This window comes from Stomoxys calcitrans, chromosome 4, assembly GCF_963082655.1.
Source record: "Stomoxys calcitrans chromosome 4, idStoCalc2.1, whole genome shotgun sequence".
NCBI classification, from domain to species: domain Eukaryota; kingdom Metazoa; phylum Arthropoda; class Insecta; order Diptera; family Muscidae; genus Stomoxys; species Stomoxys calcitrans.
In genome coordinates this window covers 30194322-30215838 of record NC_081555.1, presented here as the reverse complement: position 1 = coordinate 30215838, position 21517 = coordinate 30194322, and the positions used below count along the sequence as shown (strand labels likewise).

Genomic DNA, 21517 nt, shown 5'->3' with positions numbered 1-21517 from the left:
AGCATACTGAGCATCTTTCTCTTTGACACCATGTCTGAAATCCCACGTGATCTGTCAAATACTAATGCATAAAAATCCTAACCTCAAAAAAATCACCCTTTACTATGGCTTCCAACAATCCATATAAACAAAATTTCAGACTTGGCTGTTTGATACTCAATAGGTCACAATTTTTATTCGAATATGATGAAATTTTTCGACCGTTATTTCATTTAATAATGTAATCCCATTTTATGCCTATAGAAAGAAATGGTTCAAAAAGTTGTCTAAACCCACCATTAATAGAAGATACGATTACTGAAATTGACGTCGTTCTGTTGAATGCAAATCATCATGGTTGTGATGTTCACCTAGGGCGCTGAAAACGTAGATTTAAATTCCAGCGAAAATGAAAAAAATTCATAATTACGTTGTGTTAAATTAGTTGATTGGCTTGTTAGGCACTCTTAAAATTTAAAAGAAACTCTGAAAATCTATGTTGGGAACTCAGAGCTATTCACATATGCCTTATTTCTCTTGCATTTGGTATCCCTAAGCCAACTAAAGTACGGTGTAAAAATATCCTTCCATTATATTGTTTGAATATAAAATTTTTACCTAATTTCCCATTGTAAGTATAAAACTTTTACACCAAATTTATTCAATTGGTCTTGTCGCACCTCATAATTCAGAGGTGTGTAATTCATTTCATTCATCACTTTCATGTGAATGATGCTCGTCTGTCTGTTTGTCTAGAATAAAATCTATTAGTAGGCATATATGTCTATGTATGTTTTAAACCCATTGCACGCCAATAATTTAAAAACAAGACCACGACAGCGTCAAGACACTCATGTCATATATTTCTTCAAGTTGTTCATCTTGTTTCGCAATCATGACGATTGAAGAGAAGAAAGGCATACATCAAATAAGAAAAATATATAAACGTAATCAATAATAATATTTTGATTTTCATTAATAAGTTTTTTGAGGCACTATTGCTCGTAAATTTATAATTTCGATGCCCTACATTCAACAAGGAAATAATGGGTACAAATAGAGAATGTAGATTTTTCGACACATTTAACAATTTCATTACATTCAAAAATTGTTATTCAATTATAGATTGTTTATAAAATGAAAATGGATCTCTAAACTTCAAGGATATTTAGATCTATGGACCTGGATTCATATATGAACATTAAATAGTGTTACTACTCAATACTCTTTTATGGACTTTGCTAAAATCCCAGTACATATCAGCATTGTCTAAAGATACCGGTTTTTATACATGTCCAAATAAAGTGTTATGAATCATCTAAACGATGTCGTCACGATGCGAGGTCGTCATTGTTTTGTATTGAGTCGGCATACCAAAGTGTCATATATTTCGACACGTATCTCTTGAAGACAAACGCTAAGGTAGGTCAGGTCTAGTGTCAATCTGCTACAGACTTACTAGGATATTTTAGTCTACGTTACTACCGTTGAAGTACCAAAATCAAGTTAGAAAGCCTGATAACTTTCAAATATTGAAAATTAAAATAAAAAAATTAAAACCTAAAGCCCTTTTGCTTACTAGTGCGGGGAACACAAAAACAGCAGAGTTTCTACTTCCCATTTTTCTTCTGCCTTTAACATGTTATATTCCCAAAACTTGCCGCATAATAAATCCATGGGGCAAGTTTGAGAATATGACACGATACGGCCTCGCTGACCACTACAGCTTTTCTTCAATTATAGGAATCTATGAATCTACTAATCATCTAAAAGAGTGCCAGAGAGTCTGCTAATGCCTGTAGACATTGTACATTTTATGTTCAGTTTGTTCTCTGTTTTTTCTTAATTTTTCATTTTATCTTCATCCCCTGTCATTTGGGTTCTCTATTCGTTCTAGATCTGTTGAAGGTAGATTCATCTTCTTTGACGTTTTCTTGGGATTCATTGTACATTGAAATGTTGATTATATTTAGAATGAAATATGTACATACATTCAATTATATGGTTAATATATATATTATATGCAGTTTGCAGCTCGCACCTAATTGTACATGTTTAAGTTTATATATGTTTGTATATTTGAAACCATGGTATAATGGCTATGCCAACAGAGACTAAACTTAGCATTAAGATTTTTTCATTGTATTTAGGTTGATGGTAATTTCTTGAGGGAAAATATACGTATGTTATTATTATATATCCACGCATATTTTATTATCATTTCCATCGAAGGCAAAATGGCAAATATACATTAGCTATATTCCTTAAGTAGTACATAAAATTTTTGATGTACAAATGAGAAAAGAGATAATATTTGCTAATATCTTCTACAAATAGCAAAAACATTTTTCAATTTAAATATTTAGTATATTGCCAATTTTTCAGCTACTGATTCATATCCTTAAATGATGTTATCAGGTAGAAGGACGTTGTACGAACGAATCTTAGCGGTTGGTTCAATCAAGATATACTAAATGATTGATGAAGGAAAGGATTTACATTTAGAGAACTACCCCTGAATGTATTAAGCCCTATTGCATGTTATGTCCTAAGTCCTTAATACAAACTACTCTTATCGTTAATTTTGTTCCTGAATCAACCAATTGTCAACTATAATTTCTAAAGCTCAATGTAGATCATTTGTACTATAAATTAATTGACCAAAACTTGTACATGATGTTCATTCCAAGAGATTTGGCCCTCCTCCTGACAATAGAGAAGGATATCCATCATTGTTCTTCTTCCATTGCTGATGGTTATCAACATGCTACTAACTGCTAAATTTCCCATGAAAATTCCATTAAGGAACAAGAGATCCTCAGCATGCGTCAACGATATTAATGAGAACATGCAAGGGATAAACCGCTGGGCTTCGATAAATGGCCTGCGATTGAATGCTAGAAAAAATAAACGTTTGGCTATATCGAGACGTGGTTTTACTGAGAACATTTCACAGCTTTGTAGAAATAAATGCGTTGTAAGATATGCTAAAACTTGTACAAGCTGAGCAATATTTCATTCCAATAGAAGTTTTCTTCTGGGATTTAGAAGAAAACTTTTTCTTTTCTTATCAATTTTTCTTTCCGAAGTAACTATTTTTCCCCGAGTTAACTAATCAATGTGTGTTACCAGCGCCACAACTTGCTCTAGCTGTTCTTTGAAGTGCATCGACCTCTGTATTCCCATTACCTGACGATGCGCTAGAACATCAATACTTCGGCGTCGTTTAAGCCATGAGGTGTGTGTATCAAATTATAACTATTACCTTTTCTAGAACATGTTTTAATGCCAGCTAAGAAGTCTTTATATGCTCTCCACCATAGGATGGGGGTATACTTATTTTGTAATTCTGTTTGTAACTCCTCGAAATATGCGTCTGATACCCCACAAAGTATATATATTCTTGATCGTCATGTCATTTTAAATCGATCTAGCCATGTCCGTCCGTCCGTCTATTTGTCGAAAGCACAATAACTTTCGAAGGAGTAAAGCTAGCCGCTTGAAATTTTGCACGAATACTTCTTATTAGTGTAGGTCGATTGGGATTGTAAATGGATTATGTCGGTCCATTTTTTGATATAGCTCCCATATAAACTGATCTGGGATCTTGAATTCTTGAGCCTCTAGAGGTCGCAATTATTATCCGATTTGACTGCAATGTTGTACAACGACTTCTCTCAATTATGGTCTGAATCGGTCTATAGCCTGATATAGCTCCCATATAAACCGATCTCCCTATTTTACTTCTTGAGCCACTAAAGGGCGCAATTTTTATTCGAATTGGCTGGAATTTTACACAACGACTTCTACTACTGTCTCAAACATTCAATTAAATTATGGTCCGAAACGGACGATAACTTGGTATGATAGCTCCAATATCATAGCAATTCTTTTCTTTCCTCATATCTTTACCTATAGATACCGGGAAAAGAACTCGACAATTGGGATCCATGGTGGAAGGTATATAAGATTCGGCCCGGCCGAACTTAGCACGTTTTTACTTGTTAAAATTAACATAGAACTGTAAGCAAACGCATAAGAGGAAGGCCAAAACTTCGCTGAAAAGATCACGTGGAGAAATTTATCTCAATATTAGGTGTCAATAGAAGAAGTGCAGAAGACCAAAACGCTTGGAAATCAATGATGAATACGGTAAGTTGATAGCCAACTAAATAAGAAAGTAAGTCACCACCCGTACTTCCACTCAAATCACAATGTATTAGATTAGGTAACGCCCCATGTCACTATGGACATACGCCTAAGTAATCAGCTTGTGCGCTCTAAATACTAAATATTAACTTCGAAAAAAAATCTAAGTTAAGAATTCCGTGTTATTTACAAATTATTTTTCATATCACGCCCCTAAATTGGTTTATTATGTCTGGTATTGTGTCATGACCTTTGTGTCGGTGTCTGTTAGCTGGGAAAGCCGGACAATGACATAGGAAATGCTCCAACGTCTCATCATCTTTCCTACATGCCCTACACATGCTATCAATTGCCTCACCGAGTTTGCATAATTGAGCTCCTAGACCCATGTGTCTCGTTATAGGTATCATAAGCTAAACTGACCTCCTTCTTACTTCCTTCCTTCCTTATTTTGTACCCTATTGTAGGTAGTTTCTCAAATATTTTGGATCTTTGTCTTACTTGTAAAGAGAATTACAGAACTTTGGGAGCTCCAGATGTAAAATAACATGATAATTTACATAAGATCTATGTACAGATGAACATATTGGAAGTCATAAAAGTTACAAAAAGTTTAACGATTTCTGTAATCGGAATGGGGTAATGAATCCCTGTATAATTCCCCGCCATAGTTCAGTATGACAGTACTGGACTGATAACGTTGGACAGGCGAACGAACATACGCATCCTGATCAAAGATGTATGTGAAATAAAGCTAGTTAAATAGTCTTCCGATTAATCGTCGTTTATAAATAGAAACTTCCTCTGATAATTAATTTTTAACCAAATATTAAGATATAAGAAGATAAGTACTGAAGAACTGAAAAATAAGTTTTATGTTGCTTCATTTGCACATACGTTTTAAATTTTAATATTGCCATCTACAATCTAATTGTTTTTAAATTTTATGGTCCCCATTTCTTTCCGCAAGAAATGCTTGCCAAATTTTCTGATAAATAAATGTAACCAACCATAACTTATGAATGATCGCTTCAATGCTCATATTAACGCCTGCCCACTCTCATGGCTTCCTGTATGTTTTGTTTATTTTAATTTAATGTGTAGCTGTTTATTCTTCCTTGATATGACCCATATGTAAAAATATGAATTTTACAAAGTATTTGCATTTTATCATGATCATACCTCGTCAAATGGGTAAAGAAAACCTTTAACAAGGTATTGAATAATAAATTTTAAATTTGGCGCATAATGTCAATGAACATCTTATAATTAGAATTGGGAAAGTACCAAATTGAGACAAGATTTAAATTGATATGGAACACGGCAAAAAACACTTGATATTGTTATCCCAAATTGAGGAAGCGAGTGTTTCTCATACATCAGAGGGTAACACCATAACAATAATTATATAATTGATGTCTTTAAAAAAATTATGCCTAGATCAGTAGAGCTCCAACTGATAGGAAAATGGTTTGAAGATATCTGTTTTCCTGGGCCCTAATGAGCTTAAAGATGACTGGCCAGATGAACCTAAGAATGCAACGACATGGAAGAATTAACAAGTAAAAGTGTGCTTGCTTAATTCGGCTGGATCGAATCTTATATACCCGCCACCATAAATCGCATATGTCAAGTTCCCAGATTTCAAGGTAATCAATCAAGACTCTTGCTACAGTGCTTCCATCCAATTTAGACCAATCCGAGTATACAGAGGGTCCCGGGAAGGGCAAGGTGGGAGGCAGGATAAGATCCCCTACGCAGAAATTCATGAATGTACGCGCTGGGTAACTGGTTAGTGCATACAAGGTGAGTGTACCGGAATGAAGTTTTTTCACTACCCTCTTCTCTTTCTTTCTCATGAGAGAATCTAGGTCTGATTTGGGGGCTTATCTCTTTTTCCAAGATGACGGTCAAGGGACCTTCAACGAAAATACGGTGTTGGTCGATCACGTCGACATTAGCGACGAGACTTACTTCCTAGTGAACAGCCGAACATTTCGCTATGTGACCATTTTGTACAAGTTTTTGGATGACATGACTGCTCTCCGGTAGAAAAAGTGCGTTGCATTTAATGCTACACTTAATGCTTCTGAACATAGTCGATAGAAAAATGTCATTGTCTCAACCGCTATTAGATAAGAACTGTACTGTACTCTAATACTTTATAGAGATTAGATAGGATTGGAACTACAATATCCGGATGTTTTTAGCTAATATCAACATGTGAGCTTGGGGATAAATACTAAAAAACTGTGAGTTAAATTTAAACTGATGCATAAAGAGTGTTTTAAGGTTGTTAGCTGTAAAAACATCAAGAAAGATGAAGCTACAGTACAACAGCAATGTTAAGTAGAAGGAGCTATTCTTTAGATTCTTATGTCTTTGAAGATTTTTCTGAATGTAAACATTCGCAAGTCATTAAGCTTTTAAAGCGACCTGGCTGGTTCAATGATAGACGAACTAGAAGGCTCTTCCTTCTCTTGCTCCTGTAGAAACAAACCTGTCACTTTAACCTTGCCTATCCGTGAAATAGGCCATCGTAGCGCAGAGGTTAGCATGTCCGCCTATGACGCTGCACGCCTGGGTTCGAATCCTGACGAGACCATCGGAAAAAATTTTCAACGGTGCTTTTCCCCTTCTAATGCTGGCAACATTTGTGAGGTACTATGCCATGTAAAACTTCTCTCCAAGAGGTGTCGCACTGCGGCACGCTGTTCGGACCCGGTTATAAAAAGGAGGCCCCTTATCATTGAGCTTAAAAAAACTTGAATCGGACTGCACTCATTGATATGTGAGAAGTGTGCCCCTGTTCCTTATTGGAATGTTCATGGGCAAAATTTGCATTTTTATCCTTGAAATATCCCTCTGTAAGCACGCCAATTGACAGTCTGCATTGGTTGGAATCTGAAGTTGCCAGAACTATATGGTGTTGTAGTCTGGTGGACCGAATCCACCCAGGACTCTACATTCATTCTATTACCTATAGATATCGGGGTTAGATATGTGCATAGATAAATTTTTGAGTAAATTTCATAGAAATTTTGTATTTAGAGAAAATTTCGTAGAATTGTTGTCTTCAGACAACATTTCATAGAAATTTTGCCTTTAGAAATTTTTTTCCTTAGGGAAAATGCATAGAAACGCATAAAATTTGTTTACATTTGCTTTCAATATAAGAGCATCTATCTTATTGTGGCTTAAAATCTACCTTATGATTAAAGTATCACTTGACTTTAAAGCTTCGTCGGACATTGTATATCGACTCCATGCTAATTGGTGTTTGAATTTTAAACACATGTATGCTAATTTAGTTAAATAATTTTGAAATAATTTCAAATAAATTGTGTTTTTACTTGCTTTGCTCTGTTTTTTAACGGCAATTTAATTTATAAACATACAAATGCTTTGTGTGATCTAAAATGTTCATTCCCAGTATTTGTAATCTCTTTGGAGAAATTAAATTAAACGCAATTTGAAAAAAATAAAACATAATCATTAACTGTTTGTTCACCTGAATTTCGTGCTAATAATTAGCCGACTAAAATATCAGAAAAACACACAATATATAAAATTAAATATAATCATAAAACTAAACATACAACAACGTTGAGAGTATATAATACATGCACTCCATTTGAAATGAAAACACACATTCCAAAAATATTCCATTATGACTTTAATTGTCCCTAATTGAGTTGGTTGGTTGGTTGGTAGTGCAATAGGGGTTCTAGAGTGGATGGTTTTGAATAAATTTACCTGAAACGGCTTCCAAACATTTGATGAAGGTTTCCATGTTGCGTTCGCAAGTGGCTTCGTTCAAGTAGAAGTAGGTTCTGGCACTGTTGACCTTGAAGCGACGATCGGCAAATGTTTTATCGATTTTATATTGAGGCAGGGTTGCTTCTTCATCACCGGCAGGGGCAGGGGCCATGCTGGATACGGAAGATCTAAAAAAAGTAAAATAAAAAACAATTATTATTATAAATAAAATTCTATACAAATATATTTTAAAATAAAATTTAGATAAACAGTTTTTTAAAAGAAAACTTTGAAAAAACTTTTCTAAGAAACTAAGATGTTGACAAAAATTTAATACTTACTCAACTTCACGTTTCTCAGCTTCCTCTTGTGAGAGATCCTCTTCAACCGAGTAATCCAGAATGGGTTTAACACCAAAAGAACGCAACCTGTAAGGGGTTTGCAAAATTGAAAATATATTAAAATTTAACAAATTGCTTTAAAAAACTCTTTTTATTTATCATGCATTATTAATTGTTAAAACAAATACACGAGTATATGTATAGTGTGAAATGGTGTGTCCAATTGTAGATGAAATGTGTTTTAATCGATCACTGATCAGAAGACATGATGCTAGTAAACTTGTGGTTGCTGTTTGTTGATATTGAAAAAAATTTCATTTAAGAAATTTAATCATGTGGCTGGTGTGGTGGCTATTGTATTGTCAGTAGTTGAAATAATTTTGCGAAATATTTACTATAAACTTCATAATTTATTAGTAAATACTCGTATGAAGGTAGTATGGTTTGAAAGGTGTTTAATGGGGTGGAACTATATTTTTGAATTATAGAAATTTAAAAGCACAAAAAACTGGTTTTTGGTTCTTCTAAAATTATTCACTTCAATTTAAAGATTTAGAAAATTTTGTTATCGATCATTATAATTTCGATAAATTGTGTTATCGATATTTGGTTTGAAAGAAGATGTTTAATGGGGTGGAACTATATATTTAGAATTAAAGAAATTTAAAAGTACAAAAAGTGGTTTTTAGTTCTTCTAAATTATTCACTTCAATTTAAAGATTTTGAAAATTTTGTTATCGACCATTATTATTTCGATAAATTTTGTTATCGATATTTGCATTTCTATACATTTGGTAATCGATAAATGTTGCCATTGATATTTTTTATTTCGATAAATGTTTGTTGGTCATAATCGCTTTTTTGTTTTTTTTTCTGAATGCAAAAATAATCTGATTCGGTAAAATCTTGTTTGACCATTTCAATTCGATCATTTCTATTTATAAGGATAGATGTATAGCTTATTCCTGTTTATTATTATAAAACGAGTGTTATACATCCAGTACATATGCATAGTTTAACAAAGAACAAGCCAGCTAGACCGCATACCTACACGACATGGTGTTCCGAATAAATTCCGATAACACTAAAACACCGAGAACTTAGTTATCGCAGATGTAATGCAGAAAAAAAGGCTTATTATTCAAATATAAATAATCATTAAGAGAGTTAAATACGAACGGAAAATGTTGTTAAACTCAAAGTCTATAAAATTTAATAAATCGACTAAATCTATGAACAGTGTGAACTTTTGATAACACCGATAACTTACACTCAGATATAGTTAGTGTGGAGAACGGCCTATAATTCGAAGTATCGACATATCATCGAATAACTGGATTAAACACAAAAGAATTATTTAGGGTAAAAGTCGGTTTAAATCTTTCAGGGCCAAACCATCAAAGGTGTGACTCACTTTCGATATCATCGATAACTCGCACTCAGGAATATTAAGAGCAGAAAACGACCTATAATTTGAAGTATCGACGTATTATTGAAGAACTGGATAAAAAGAAAACAATTTATTTAAGGTAAAAGTCGGTTTAGATCAATAATTCGACAAAATCTATAAACTTAACCGTCCAGGTTGAGGATGGCACAATCCGCATAGTTTGGGTGCCGCGCCATAACGGAGTAAGGGGGAATGGAAGAGCAGACGATTTGGCAGTGACGGCCAGAGAACAGCCGATTACGGGCTTAGGCGTATGTCTATAGTGGCATGGGGCAGATTAATATCTGCACCCTCTTTTTAACCTAATCGTCCAGGTCATGATCATCAAATGAAAATTTTGCGTATGAACATTCCACTAAGAAACAGGGCAAACTTCTCACATATCAATGAGTTCAGTTCGATTCAAGTTTTAAGCTTAATGATAAGGGGCCTCCTTTTAATAGACGAGTCCGAACGGCGTGCCGCAATACGACACCTCTTTGTGGAGAAGTTTCACATTGCATAGTACCTCACAAATGTTGCCAGCATTAGGAGGGGAAAACCACCGCTGAAAATTTTTTCTAATGGTCTCGCCAAGATTCCAACCCGTTCGGCGGTACAGGCGGGCATGCTAACCTCTGTTCTACGGTGGCCTTTACTTATTAATTTATCGTGTAAATAATGGTCGAGTCAATAGATCTGGCAAAATATCGATGGCACTATCGATACCCTATTAATACTATACGCAAAGTTAACTTTTATATAAGTTCGAAGATGGGCTATCTCGGACTATATCTTGATATAGCCCCCATATAGGCCGATCCGCCGTCTTAGGCCCATAAAGCCCCATTTACAATCCGATTTTGCTGAAATTTGGGACAGTGAGTTGTGCTAAGCCAGTCGACATCCTTCTTCAATTGGCCCAGATCGGTTGAGATTTGGATATAGCTGTCATATAGACCGATCCTTCGATTTTGGACGCATTTATTGTCCGATGTCGCCGAAATTTGGGACAGTGAGTTGTGTTAGGCCCTTCCACATTCTTCTTCAATTTGGCCCAAATCGGTCCAGATTTGAATATTGCTGCCATATAGACAGATCTCTCGATTTAAGGGTTTGGGGCTATAAAAGGCGCATTTATTGTCCAATTTCGCCGAAATTTGGGACGGTGAGTTGTGTTAGGCTCTTCGAAATTTTTTTGCAACTTGGCCCAAATCGGTCCAGATTTGGATATTGCTGCCACATAGACCGATATCTCGATTTAAAGTATAGGCTCCATAAAAGACGCACTTATAATCCGATTTCACTGAAATTTGACACAGTGACTTATGTTAGACTTTTCGACATCCGTGTCGTATATGGTTTAGATCAGATATAGCTTCTGAAAAGACCAATATTTTGTTATACACAATCGAAACAATGACTTGTATTTAATAGTATTTTGTCCAAATCGGTACCTATTTCGATTGTTCAGCGGATTTTGACGAAAGGTGGTTTACAAATATACCCGAGGTGGTGGGTATCCAAAGTTCGGCCCGGCCGAACTTAACGCCTTTTTACTTGATTTTGCAAATTTTAACTAAAATAAACTATCCGACACTGAAAGTATCCCATAAGATACGTTGTGCCTACAGGGGGCAAGGTATCTATGGATTTCTCTCTTGACTTCCAACTGACTTTATTAAATTTGATTTTATTCGGTCTGTGCATTGATATTGCTTCTACATATAAATCGATCTCCTGATTTTAACTTCTCATTTGCGTTTGAAATAAAGGTGATAGTAAATGATGGTAAAAATATCGAATGTTGTTATTATCTATAGTGTGCCAGCTCTACAATACAATTTAAGATAACATCATTTATCGAAATATTTGTATTTTAGAACATTTGGTCTAAAAATTAAAAAAAAAAATAGTTCCTTCCCATTGTGTGGTCTAGTTAGATGTGAATATATGTATTATATATATATATATATATATATATATATATATATATATATATATATATATATATATATATATATATATATATATATATATATATATATATATATATATATATATATATATATATATATATATATATATATATATATATATATATATATATATATATATATATATATATATGTATTATTATTATTTATGAAAATATTAGACAAGAAATATGTCACCAGGCTGCCTCAAACACTATATGCGCCATACACACATCTTTTGTATTTTAGTATGTAGGTTTTACATATTTCTACATAAATAAATGATATACAATAGTTTATTGTTTTGCCACTGTGACATAATCTTAAAAATTCTCATGTCACACACTATTGTATACTAGGTACGTTCGTTCATCAGTACCTTATTGAGTGGCAAGACAAATTGAAGGACATGGCAACACAATGCAAATTTTGCGTCCTTGACAAAGACTAGTGCTGTGGTGATCTTTCAATGAATCGTTTAAATTTTGATTAAATTCAATTTGAAGAGTCATCTATTTTGAGACTTTGGAAGTGTTAGTGAGGTAGAGACCCACTACACAAAGTGATAGCCAATTCAGTTAGATTTTTTCTTTTTTTGTGATTTATTTTCTTTGCCAATTTTCTTAGTATCTGAGGTTTTGATGATGTGAAATGAATTTGAGAATTGTTTTATTTCTTTTTTTAACAAAACCAATTGAAATGATGTGGGGGGTTGGGGGAAATAACTTAGTGCCGTACTTTCGATGGATAGGTTAAAGGTTATGACAAATTACTAATTGAATATATACAAAATATAAAACTAAACGAATTTGTAAACCAAGCATTTTTTTCTATTCGCATTTTGTTTTAAAATAGATATTGTTTTTTTTTTCTTTTAGAAAAGGTATTGCAGGTGCTTCTTTATTTATATTAATTTACAGTGTATTTAAACAATTGAAAATGTAAAATAGTATCCCTACTATTATGATAAGCTAATGCTTCAAAACCATGTGAAATGGTTGCTATATTCAAAGGTGTGCTTAGCTCATGCCTCTATGTAAACAGTAAAATACATTTGTTTTTAATTTCTTCCAATTAGTATCAATTAACAGTTTCATAACACGAAAAAATAAGGCTAAACTAATAATAATAGTAATAATACCGCAAAAACAACAACAACAAAAATAAAACAAAACCAAACTATATCGTTACGACCTAAAACACACCACAAATGTTGAGGAAGGTGTTTTATACAGAACGACTATTTCAACTAATAAAAAATAAATTTTGATTTGTTCAACGATGATAAATTAACAATCACGACTTTTGTCACCAACCAAAGAAAAACATAAATTAAACTTTATATACTCGTAAAATAGAACTGTGATGGACAACCAAACGTGACTTAGGGGCCGTTTAAGTGTCATATAGAAAATATATAATGAAAGGAAAATATGTGACACAGATAAATCTGAGTCCTATTTAAAACTGATTTCTAGAAGTAGCTAAATCTTTTCTTTTAGGCTGAAACGTATGACAAATTAATCTGCAAGTAGGAACAAAAATCCGACTCAGTAGTGAGATATAAGCTAAGCTATAGATTCGCATAATCTGGCTGTTCCTATAGAAGTTTTACAAGTTGGAGGAGCACATTGTCCTGGGAACACAAATCCGACAAAGCTATAGACTCGCATAATCTGGCTGATCCTATAGAAGTTTTACAAGTTGGCGGGGCACATTGTTCTTTTTGAGATTTTTTTGGAAACATCTGACAAATAAATCTGCAATTGTGAACACGAATTTGATTTGAAACCTCTATTAAGACTAATCCAAGGATCCTAAAGATTAATTCCCTATATGCTTACTTTACAAGTGATCAATTTAGGAATGATTTTATGAAACCGTTTGCTCAGCAAAAAACTTTCTGAAATAACTTTGGTTTTTAAAGAGATATACGCTTCCTCAATGGATCCAAACCACCACATATATAAGCGCATTGCAGGGGTTAAGTAATTTCTAAACTTAAAACCCTTAAAATTTATATAAAAACATTGTATATTTTACAATACCTTCCTATGCGCAATAATCACATTTTTATCTCGTTTTGTGTTGATCTAACTCTAGAAGTTTACATCTCTCAGATGATGTGTATAGCCCACATTGCCTGGGATACCTGTATAACCAAATGTCGGTAGCCGCTGGTAAACCCAGAAAGTGAACCTCATGGCAGTTATCGCAGTACATTTTCCTCCCACAATGTTTAGGGAATATGGAGCCGACCATCCTTCGATTCCGACCGAATAAAGAACAGTTGATGGATTTTTCAGTTTTCGTCCAACAGACCACAACATCATATAGCATTGGATGTCGTCTGGCAACTGCTGTAGGTAGCTAATGCATAACAAGCTATTTAAACTGCCAACGCTCTCTTTTCCCCCAATAAACACTTGCTACCGTTGGGAAAATTGTGTACATGTGTTAGAGTGCCCACCACTGGTCTAAAATCAAAATCGAGCTTCCGGTTTTTAAAGCCAATTTGAAAGTTTGCTTAATATTGCCGTTGAAAACCGAAAGCTTGATTTTCATTTAAGACCCATGGTTTCTTTGGCAAAACTTTTTATGATTTGTCGTAGACTACGATTTGATAACCGCTTATTGAGTATTTTTTGGTCCTGACAAATTGACCCGCCTTACTGTAAATGGCCATTATATATGGTTCAAGTCTGGGGATCATTTATTATAACACAGGCACATCATATGCTCTAACGTTTCGCATAGGCCGGCTTGCAACCCCATTGTGTCCTCAAATGACCGTTCCACAGTAACTCAGAGATCCACCTATGACGCCGTTGTTCGAGACTTGGCGAGAACATCGGAAAAAAATCTACACCTTGGGTTTCCCCCCCTGGCGACAGTTATGAGGTACTATGCCATGCCTAGAAGCCATGTTTTTTTGTTCATTGACTTAATTTTTGCGTCGTTTCTACTGTATTGCTTCGCCGTGTGGTGTATCCCTATATGTGTATCTTCATCTTCTTTTTCTCTTCTACTTTACTCTAGAGCAAAAACAATGGACCTATGATCTCTGAGTGAACCGGTTAATCTAGTTCTAGTTAGTGTCCTCCCAACTAACCTAATCTAGTTCTAGTTAGTAGGACTAGGACTACCACCTAACCTAATCTAGTTCACTGGCTTAGTTAGTCCAGTGTCTTTTCTACAACCCAGCTCAGCAGTTTTGGTTTGAATTTCATTGTCAATGTCTATTAGAGTCTTGTTGATTATTTGCCATTTTATAATAAAGCAACTAAAGTGGCGAACGAGGAAATGAAGTGAAGTATATTGGCATTGAGCTGCTAAACTATAGGTACCGACTAATCCGAGCTTATTCAGTTCGCTATTTAAGTAATATGTTCAAGTAAACTAGTTCGTTCGTGACCTTAACAACGAAAAAGGTCTATAGATGGGAACTGGTACATTTCAGTGTTCAACTGAATTAACTATTTAACGGAACTAGTTCGTTCGAAATCTATATAACTCTACTGATTTTCTTTTCTTGATTCCTCCGATCTATGTTTGCATATGTCTTTCAGATAATAAAAACTTTAGTTCATTTCAGTGATCCGTTGAAGCGAGCTGGTTCGTCCGCGACCTAAACAACAGAACAGGGAACTAGTAGTTCAGTTTTGAAACTAATTCAGTTTAGGAACTTATTTAGTTAGTTTTGTAGTTCGGTTAGTTAATTTTAATCATACGTTCGCTCGCAATCTACATACCTCTCTAGTCATACTCATCTTCATTAGCTGATTCTTTGGATCCCGCTTTGCACGAGCATATCTTGCAGATGGTAACAAAAATTGATTTTGCATCTCAATTTAGACCCTTAGGCTCACTCCGCCTTTTCGAGTTTCGAGCTGGGTAAAAGCAAATGTCGTATGAGTATTTTCCACTCGGTATTGCTGCTTTAAATACTTAGTCAGACACTTCTGGTATGTCCGAACGGTCTATATGAAAAAATCCGTTTCATAGGGCCAAGTAGACACTAAATAAGGTTGCGCAACAATGCATAGTGCCTTGCTTCGGAAACTTTCTCAATTAACTAAAAATAACTTCTGGCATGGACTATAAACGTTGAAGATATTCTTCTTTTCTTATTATCTTCTTCATAACTAACGTTTTCTCTGTATTACTTGAAAATGTTCCCTCTCTTTATGATTTCCCTTCAAAAGTACGGCAACATAGAAAATTCCTTTTATCCACATCATTAAAAAAAAACATGCAAACTTCAGCGCAATTCTTAAACATTTTTGACATATTAAATGTATGAAGAGAAAGGGGACATAGACAAATGGAATTTGTTAAGATGGTGCAATGCGCTCACAAGAACTGGGATAAGAATGCGCACAGGCAGGGGACGGAAAACATAAAAGAGAAAATTATAAAATATATATGTGAAAAACCTCTCAAGTGTTGGCACAATCTTGTAGCGATCCTCGCCCGCAACAAAGTGGCCATAGAAAGATGATTTCATTAACATAGTGAAGAGTTTCTCTCCCAGGATGGCTTTGGTAAATTTCATTATCTTTACGTTGCCACATCAAAAGCCAAGCCAATCCCAAACGCAATGCCAAAATTCCAAATCGGTGACCAATAATATATAGTTGGGTGTTGTGCGTGTGTGTGTTGAGCGGTGGGGGGAGGTAGGGATGCGGAGTGGGTGTAGAGGAGCAAAGAAAGGGTAGACAGATTTTTTTGTGGTGGTGTAATGGCAAAAGCGTTGGTTTTTGGTTGGGCGCCAGCGAATTGCATTCAATTGCGATTTAAACACAAGTTCGTTCAAACAGAAGATTTGTAAAATAAAAGCAGGTTGATTGGCAGTGGCAGTTGGTAGGTAGATAGGTATAGGTGAAGGAACAGCCCCCATTTACAAAACATAATCCGGCAGAAACCAAAAAGTAATGTGAAAAATAAAAAGAGAAATGAAAAGAAAAAAAAAGAAAAGCATTAGTCAATTTCAGTATGGTTTTCAACAATTACCTTTCGAGTGTTGGTATGATTTTGATTTGATCTTCGCCAGCAACAAAGTGTCCATAGAATGTTGCCTTCATTAGAGCTGTAAACAATTTATCTCCCAGTATTGTATTTGCCACTTTCATAAGCTACAAATTTTGTTTAGTTGTTGCATTTTCGTTTTGTTACGTTTATTTTCATATACGCGAGCATTTATCAAAAATAGAGGGGAACATTTTTCGTTTTCGTTTTTTTTTTTGGAAAAGAAATTTAGAATAGTTTGCGTTAATAATAGGATATGGGGTGTATTCATTTAAGTCCATTCAATCATTCATCGTTTAAGTAATCAATTGAAAGAAAAAGTGAAAAAATAACAATCTTGAAATCCGTTTTGAACATAACGAAAATGAAAAGTTCTACAAAAATTAAATACTAATAAAAAATTTCATAGTAAAAATAATAATAAAAAGTGGCAAAATTTCAAAAATATTAAAAACATTTGTACACTTATAATAGCATAAGATATAAATAAAATTAATAAATATACCATACTAAATCCTATGTATAGCTCAATGTATGTGGAACATGAAATGCCTAAATCCTAAAATGGGATAAGTTCTTTTATATATCCTAAGGTTAGGTTAGGTTGAAAAGAGATTTAACCTGCCCCATGCTACTATAGACATACACCTAAGCCATTATTCGGCTTGTTGTGCGCTCTAAAAACTGAAAAGTTATAAAATCAATTTTTAATATATAAGTTATATCGCACAAGCAAATGTCCATAAAGATTGATTGAAACATCTTGCAACATTGAAACATCTAAGCAAACAATGGCATAAACATTTCACAACATGTTGAAGCAACATTTGTAAAGAGTATGCTACCACCGACTAAAATATACACGGACAGATATCCCTTTGTCCCATCTCGTTTAACTAAAAGAATGTGAAATCTTTAATAGAAATTCGAATTCCACTCTACTATAAAAAGGGCCTCTTCCTCGCAAAAGCATTGGTACTCGCTTTAAAGTACTCAAATGAATTGTCATTCTACTTACATACAATTCGCACTAGTCGCATTTATTTATTTGCAGGTTAGCTGACATAAAATGTTACCAAGATCACACTGGTATATCTGTCAAACTAGAAATGGGAGCTACATGATATTTCTTTGATTGAAAGCTCATTATAAAGTTTACAAGTCACCAAAAGCATTTGCTTCTCAGTTTATTTAAAACGAGAGTTATTCGTAATAGTGGGATTGCATTATATTTGGCGAGAAAATCACAACCGACTATTGAACCGAATTCATATACCTCAAAGTGAATCAAATCTTTGTGTGTAACAACATAAATCTTCTTAATGATACTGATAGCGATCGCAAATGTTATGGTGGTGGTTCATCAAAACAATAACCTGCAACAACACCTGAAATGGTTCGGCATGTAAAGACACGATTTCGACGAAATACACACCAAAGTGGCAATCAAATGGGCAAATATCTGAAAGTATCCTTTGAAAGGATGACACATAAATTACAAAACGAGCACAAATGTCTCTGATGCTCTCGCTAGGATTCGAACCCAGGCGTTCAGCGTCATAGGCGGACATGCTAACCTCTACGGTTGCCTCCTTCTTTAGATCTGATACTGCACTGAAAACGGTCGATGACCACCAACCTTTTGAAGAATAATACAGTTGTTACTATACTAAGTGGCTGAAAAAAGTCCAGTTCCCCACCGTTATCCCATTTTTTGACAACAGTGTGTCCTTTTTATAACCACCACCGTAGGACGGAGGATTTTAACCCAGTCATTCCGTTTGTAACACCTCGAAATATTGATCTGCGACCCAATTATTGATCATCTTGACATTTTAAATCGGTCTAGCCATGTCCGTCCGTCTGTTGAAATCACGATAGTGGTCAAACGAATAAACCCCGCAAAAAGCTTGTTGTATTTTCAACAGCTTTTCAAGAGAAATTCAAGCCACTCAGCGCTTCTGTTGTACTAAATTCACTGGCGAAATGTCCCACTTGAATGCGCCTTCACTATGTATGGAATTCAAAGCTTGTAGATGCACAAAATGGGGAATAAGACATCATTATCCATGTTCGTTTAAAATCGTTACATGTTCTGTAACTTTTTAGAGATGTCTCCAATGTAAACCGATCTACCGATTTCGCGCCTTGAACCCCTAGACGGTGCAATCCTCAACCGATTTGGCTGAAATTTTGTACATGCCGAGTGTGCTATGAATCGGTTCATAATCTGATATAGTTTCCAAACACAAACTGATTTTACGATTGTTCTTCTGGAGCCCTTAAAGGGCACAATTCTTATCCGAGTTGATTGAAATTTTGCACCTGTCATCTTTCATGACCTTCAACATCCGTACCAAGTAGGGTCTGAATAGGCCCCTTGCCTGATAAAGCTCCAATATAAACCGATTGCCCGATTTTATTTTGAAACCCTTACTTGGTGCAATCAATGACCTAACATTCATTTTTTAGTTTTTTCCTATTTGGCAAGCACAAAGCTTGGCAAATGCGATCCATGGTGGAGGGTATATAAGATTCGACCATTTTAAACCGACTGGTTATAGCCGAAAGAGCTGCCTGATATCTTAACTTTATTTTAAGGAGAAGCAAGTGAAGAAACATCTCTCAAAAACGCGGGTCAAGGTATGGGCCACCTTTATTTTGCCAACAAATACCTTTTTTCAGAGTTACCGTTAAGACCCTTACGTCTTGCCGAGTCTTCAGCGATTTCCTAGACTTGTACAGCCTACCTTCAAAAGCTGCCTGTCTCCATCCAATATTCTAACATCAACTGCATGACAACCTGATTCAACATCTTCCACTCCGATACATATATTTAATAGTATCAATAATAACACCGGAGCCGCAGTCTTCATAGATTTCATTGAAATCAGGATTTCTTATGAACGTGGACATTCAGATGGCGCTGGAGGACCTGGGCCGCATGAGGTCAAAACTGGTTATGGCTGTCAGGCTCTGCTGGAACCCAGGCCACAAAGGTGTGGCGGGGAACGAAGCGGCAGACAAGCTCGCCAAGAATATATCGCTGATTGACTCAGATCGTGCTATGAAATCAGTGAGGGTAGGGTGGACAGCTTTTCCGATGACTGCGCGAATAAAGCGAAGACTGCTGCTGTAGGTTGTATGGCGTCAAGGGCCTTGTGGCCAAATATTTCGCGAAACAGGACGTCGCTTATCCTGGAGCTGAGAAAGCACGACTTAGGGCTGCTAATAGGAGTCCTGGCAGGCATTGCAACGTCAGGTCTTTGGTGCGTTGGGTATAAGAAGGGGCAGACTTCTACAGGATGTGCGATGAAGAGTTGGAGTTGGAGCACCTGTCGTGTCTGTCATTCTGGAATTCTGTAGAGCAATTGACTGACTGGACCATACTCTTGATGAGTTTTTTTTTAATTTTCTCCATTTTCTTATAAGCGAACACAATGAACCTAAGGTCTCCGAGTGAAGCAGCTTGTAACCGAGTTTGCTATTAAACACGCAGATTCACGTTTTGTTACCCGGCTGGTCCGATTAGGACCCTCATCAAACTGTTTATAATGACTTCCTCTTGGAGTGGTTCTTTACTCTATGCCTATACTCCACTATTCCGTTCGTAAAACCTCGAAATATTGATCTAATACCCCATGAAGTATATATTTATATTCTTGATCATCTGGACATTTTAAGTCAATCTAGACATGCCCATCCGTCTGTCTGTGGAAAGCACGCCAAGTTTCGAAGGAGTAAAGCTAGGCGCTTGAAATTTTACACAAGTTCTTATCCGATTTGGCTTAAATTTAATATGGGGTGTTTTGTTATGACTCTCAACAACTGTGCTAAGTTTGCTTCAAATCGGTCCTTAACCTGCTATTGCTGCCATATAAACCGATCTCGGATCTAAATGAGGAGGTATGAGGTGTCTTGTTGTGATATTCAAAAATTGATATAGCTTCAATATAAACCCATCTCCTGATTTTACTTCTTGAGCCCATATAGGACGCAATGCTTATCATTATGCTCTGTTTGCCTTTAAGAGATGCCGGGTTAAGAACTTGTTTTCCTATAATGAGATGCCAGGCAAAGAACTTGGCAAATGCGATCCATGGTGAACTTAACACCCGGCCGAACTTAACACACTTTTACTTGTTTATCATATAGCTTATTCTGTCTCCGGCAGTCTATACCACCTGACGCAGATAAGACCTTATTTGTCGACAGATTATGTTCGAAGATATGTTTAATTTTTTTTTTAAATCTCCCCAAACTATTTTAAAGCATTTCATGTTTGTTCCACCTATACAAAAGCCTTTACATAGGCATTGTCTTACAAGATATTATTCATTGATGTCCTCTCTATTCATAAATCATTGAAATACCACTTTTGATATAACCTTTTTATTTTTTGATTAAGTGACCAATAGTGCATGTCATAGTTTAACGATATGACATTCACACGTGCAAGTATATAGGCATGCCATAAAGCTCGGGGTCATCACTAATTTGAAATTCATATTTCAATTAAAACTTAAATGGTTATATGAAAACGAAGGATTCACAAATAGAAGTTTCCTTCACTTGCCGAAAACAAAAAGTATAAAGGCCCCATGAACATTGGGATGTCAAAGTATACCGATTGAAAATGTCGCAAATAACTGAAAACATAAACAAAAAATAAATGTATACAAAGAACGAGCTGACATCTTCAATGAGAAGAACTGCCAAAAATTCAAAAAGTTGTAGATCGAATGATCGCGACATGCTATTATGAAAAACTAATTCCAAACTTTTAAATAGTCGAAAGTTAAATTTTTAATAAAAAGATAATAATTTAAAACATTGAAGAGAAAACCTAAAAAGAA

At 35.2% G+C, this 21517-nt stretch overlaps 1 protein-coding gene across 4 annotated transcripts in view; it reads right to left on the bottom strand.

The window, feature by feature from the left end:
- The window catches only part of LOC106087655 (proline dehydrogenase 1, mitochondrial), a 74114-nt gene that overhangs the window by 25327 nt on the left and 27270 nt on the right, over nucleotides 1-21517 (bottom strand). For 2 of the 4 annotated variants that reach the window (XM_013252776.2, XM_013252778.2), the window contains exons 3-5: nucleotides 16647-16768; nucleotides 8229-8315; nucleotides 7885-8075 (exon numbers count right to left, since the gene is read on the bottom strand). In XM_013252776.2, coding sequence (XP_013108230.1) covers nucleotides 7885-8075; nucleotides 8229-8315; nucleotides 16647-16768 — 400 coding nt within the window. Of the gene's footprint in view, nucleotides 1-7884; nucleotides 8076-8228; nucleotides 8316-16069; nucleotides 16192-16646; nucleotides 16769-21517 lie in introns of all 4 variants that reach the window. The other 2 variants (XM_013252775.2, XM_013252777.2) reach the window with 1 other exon arrangement.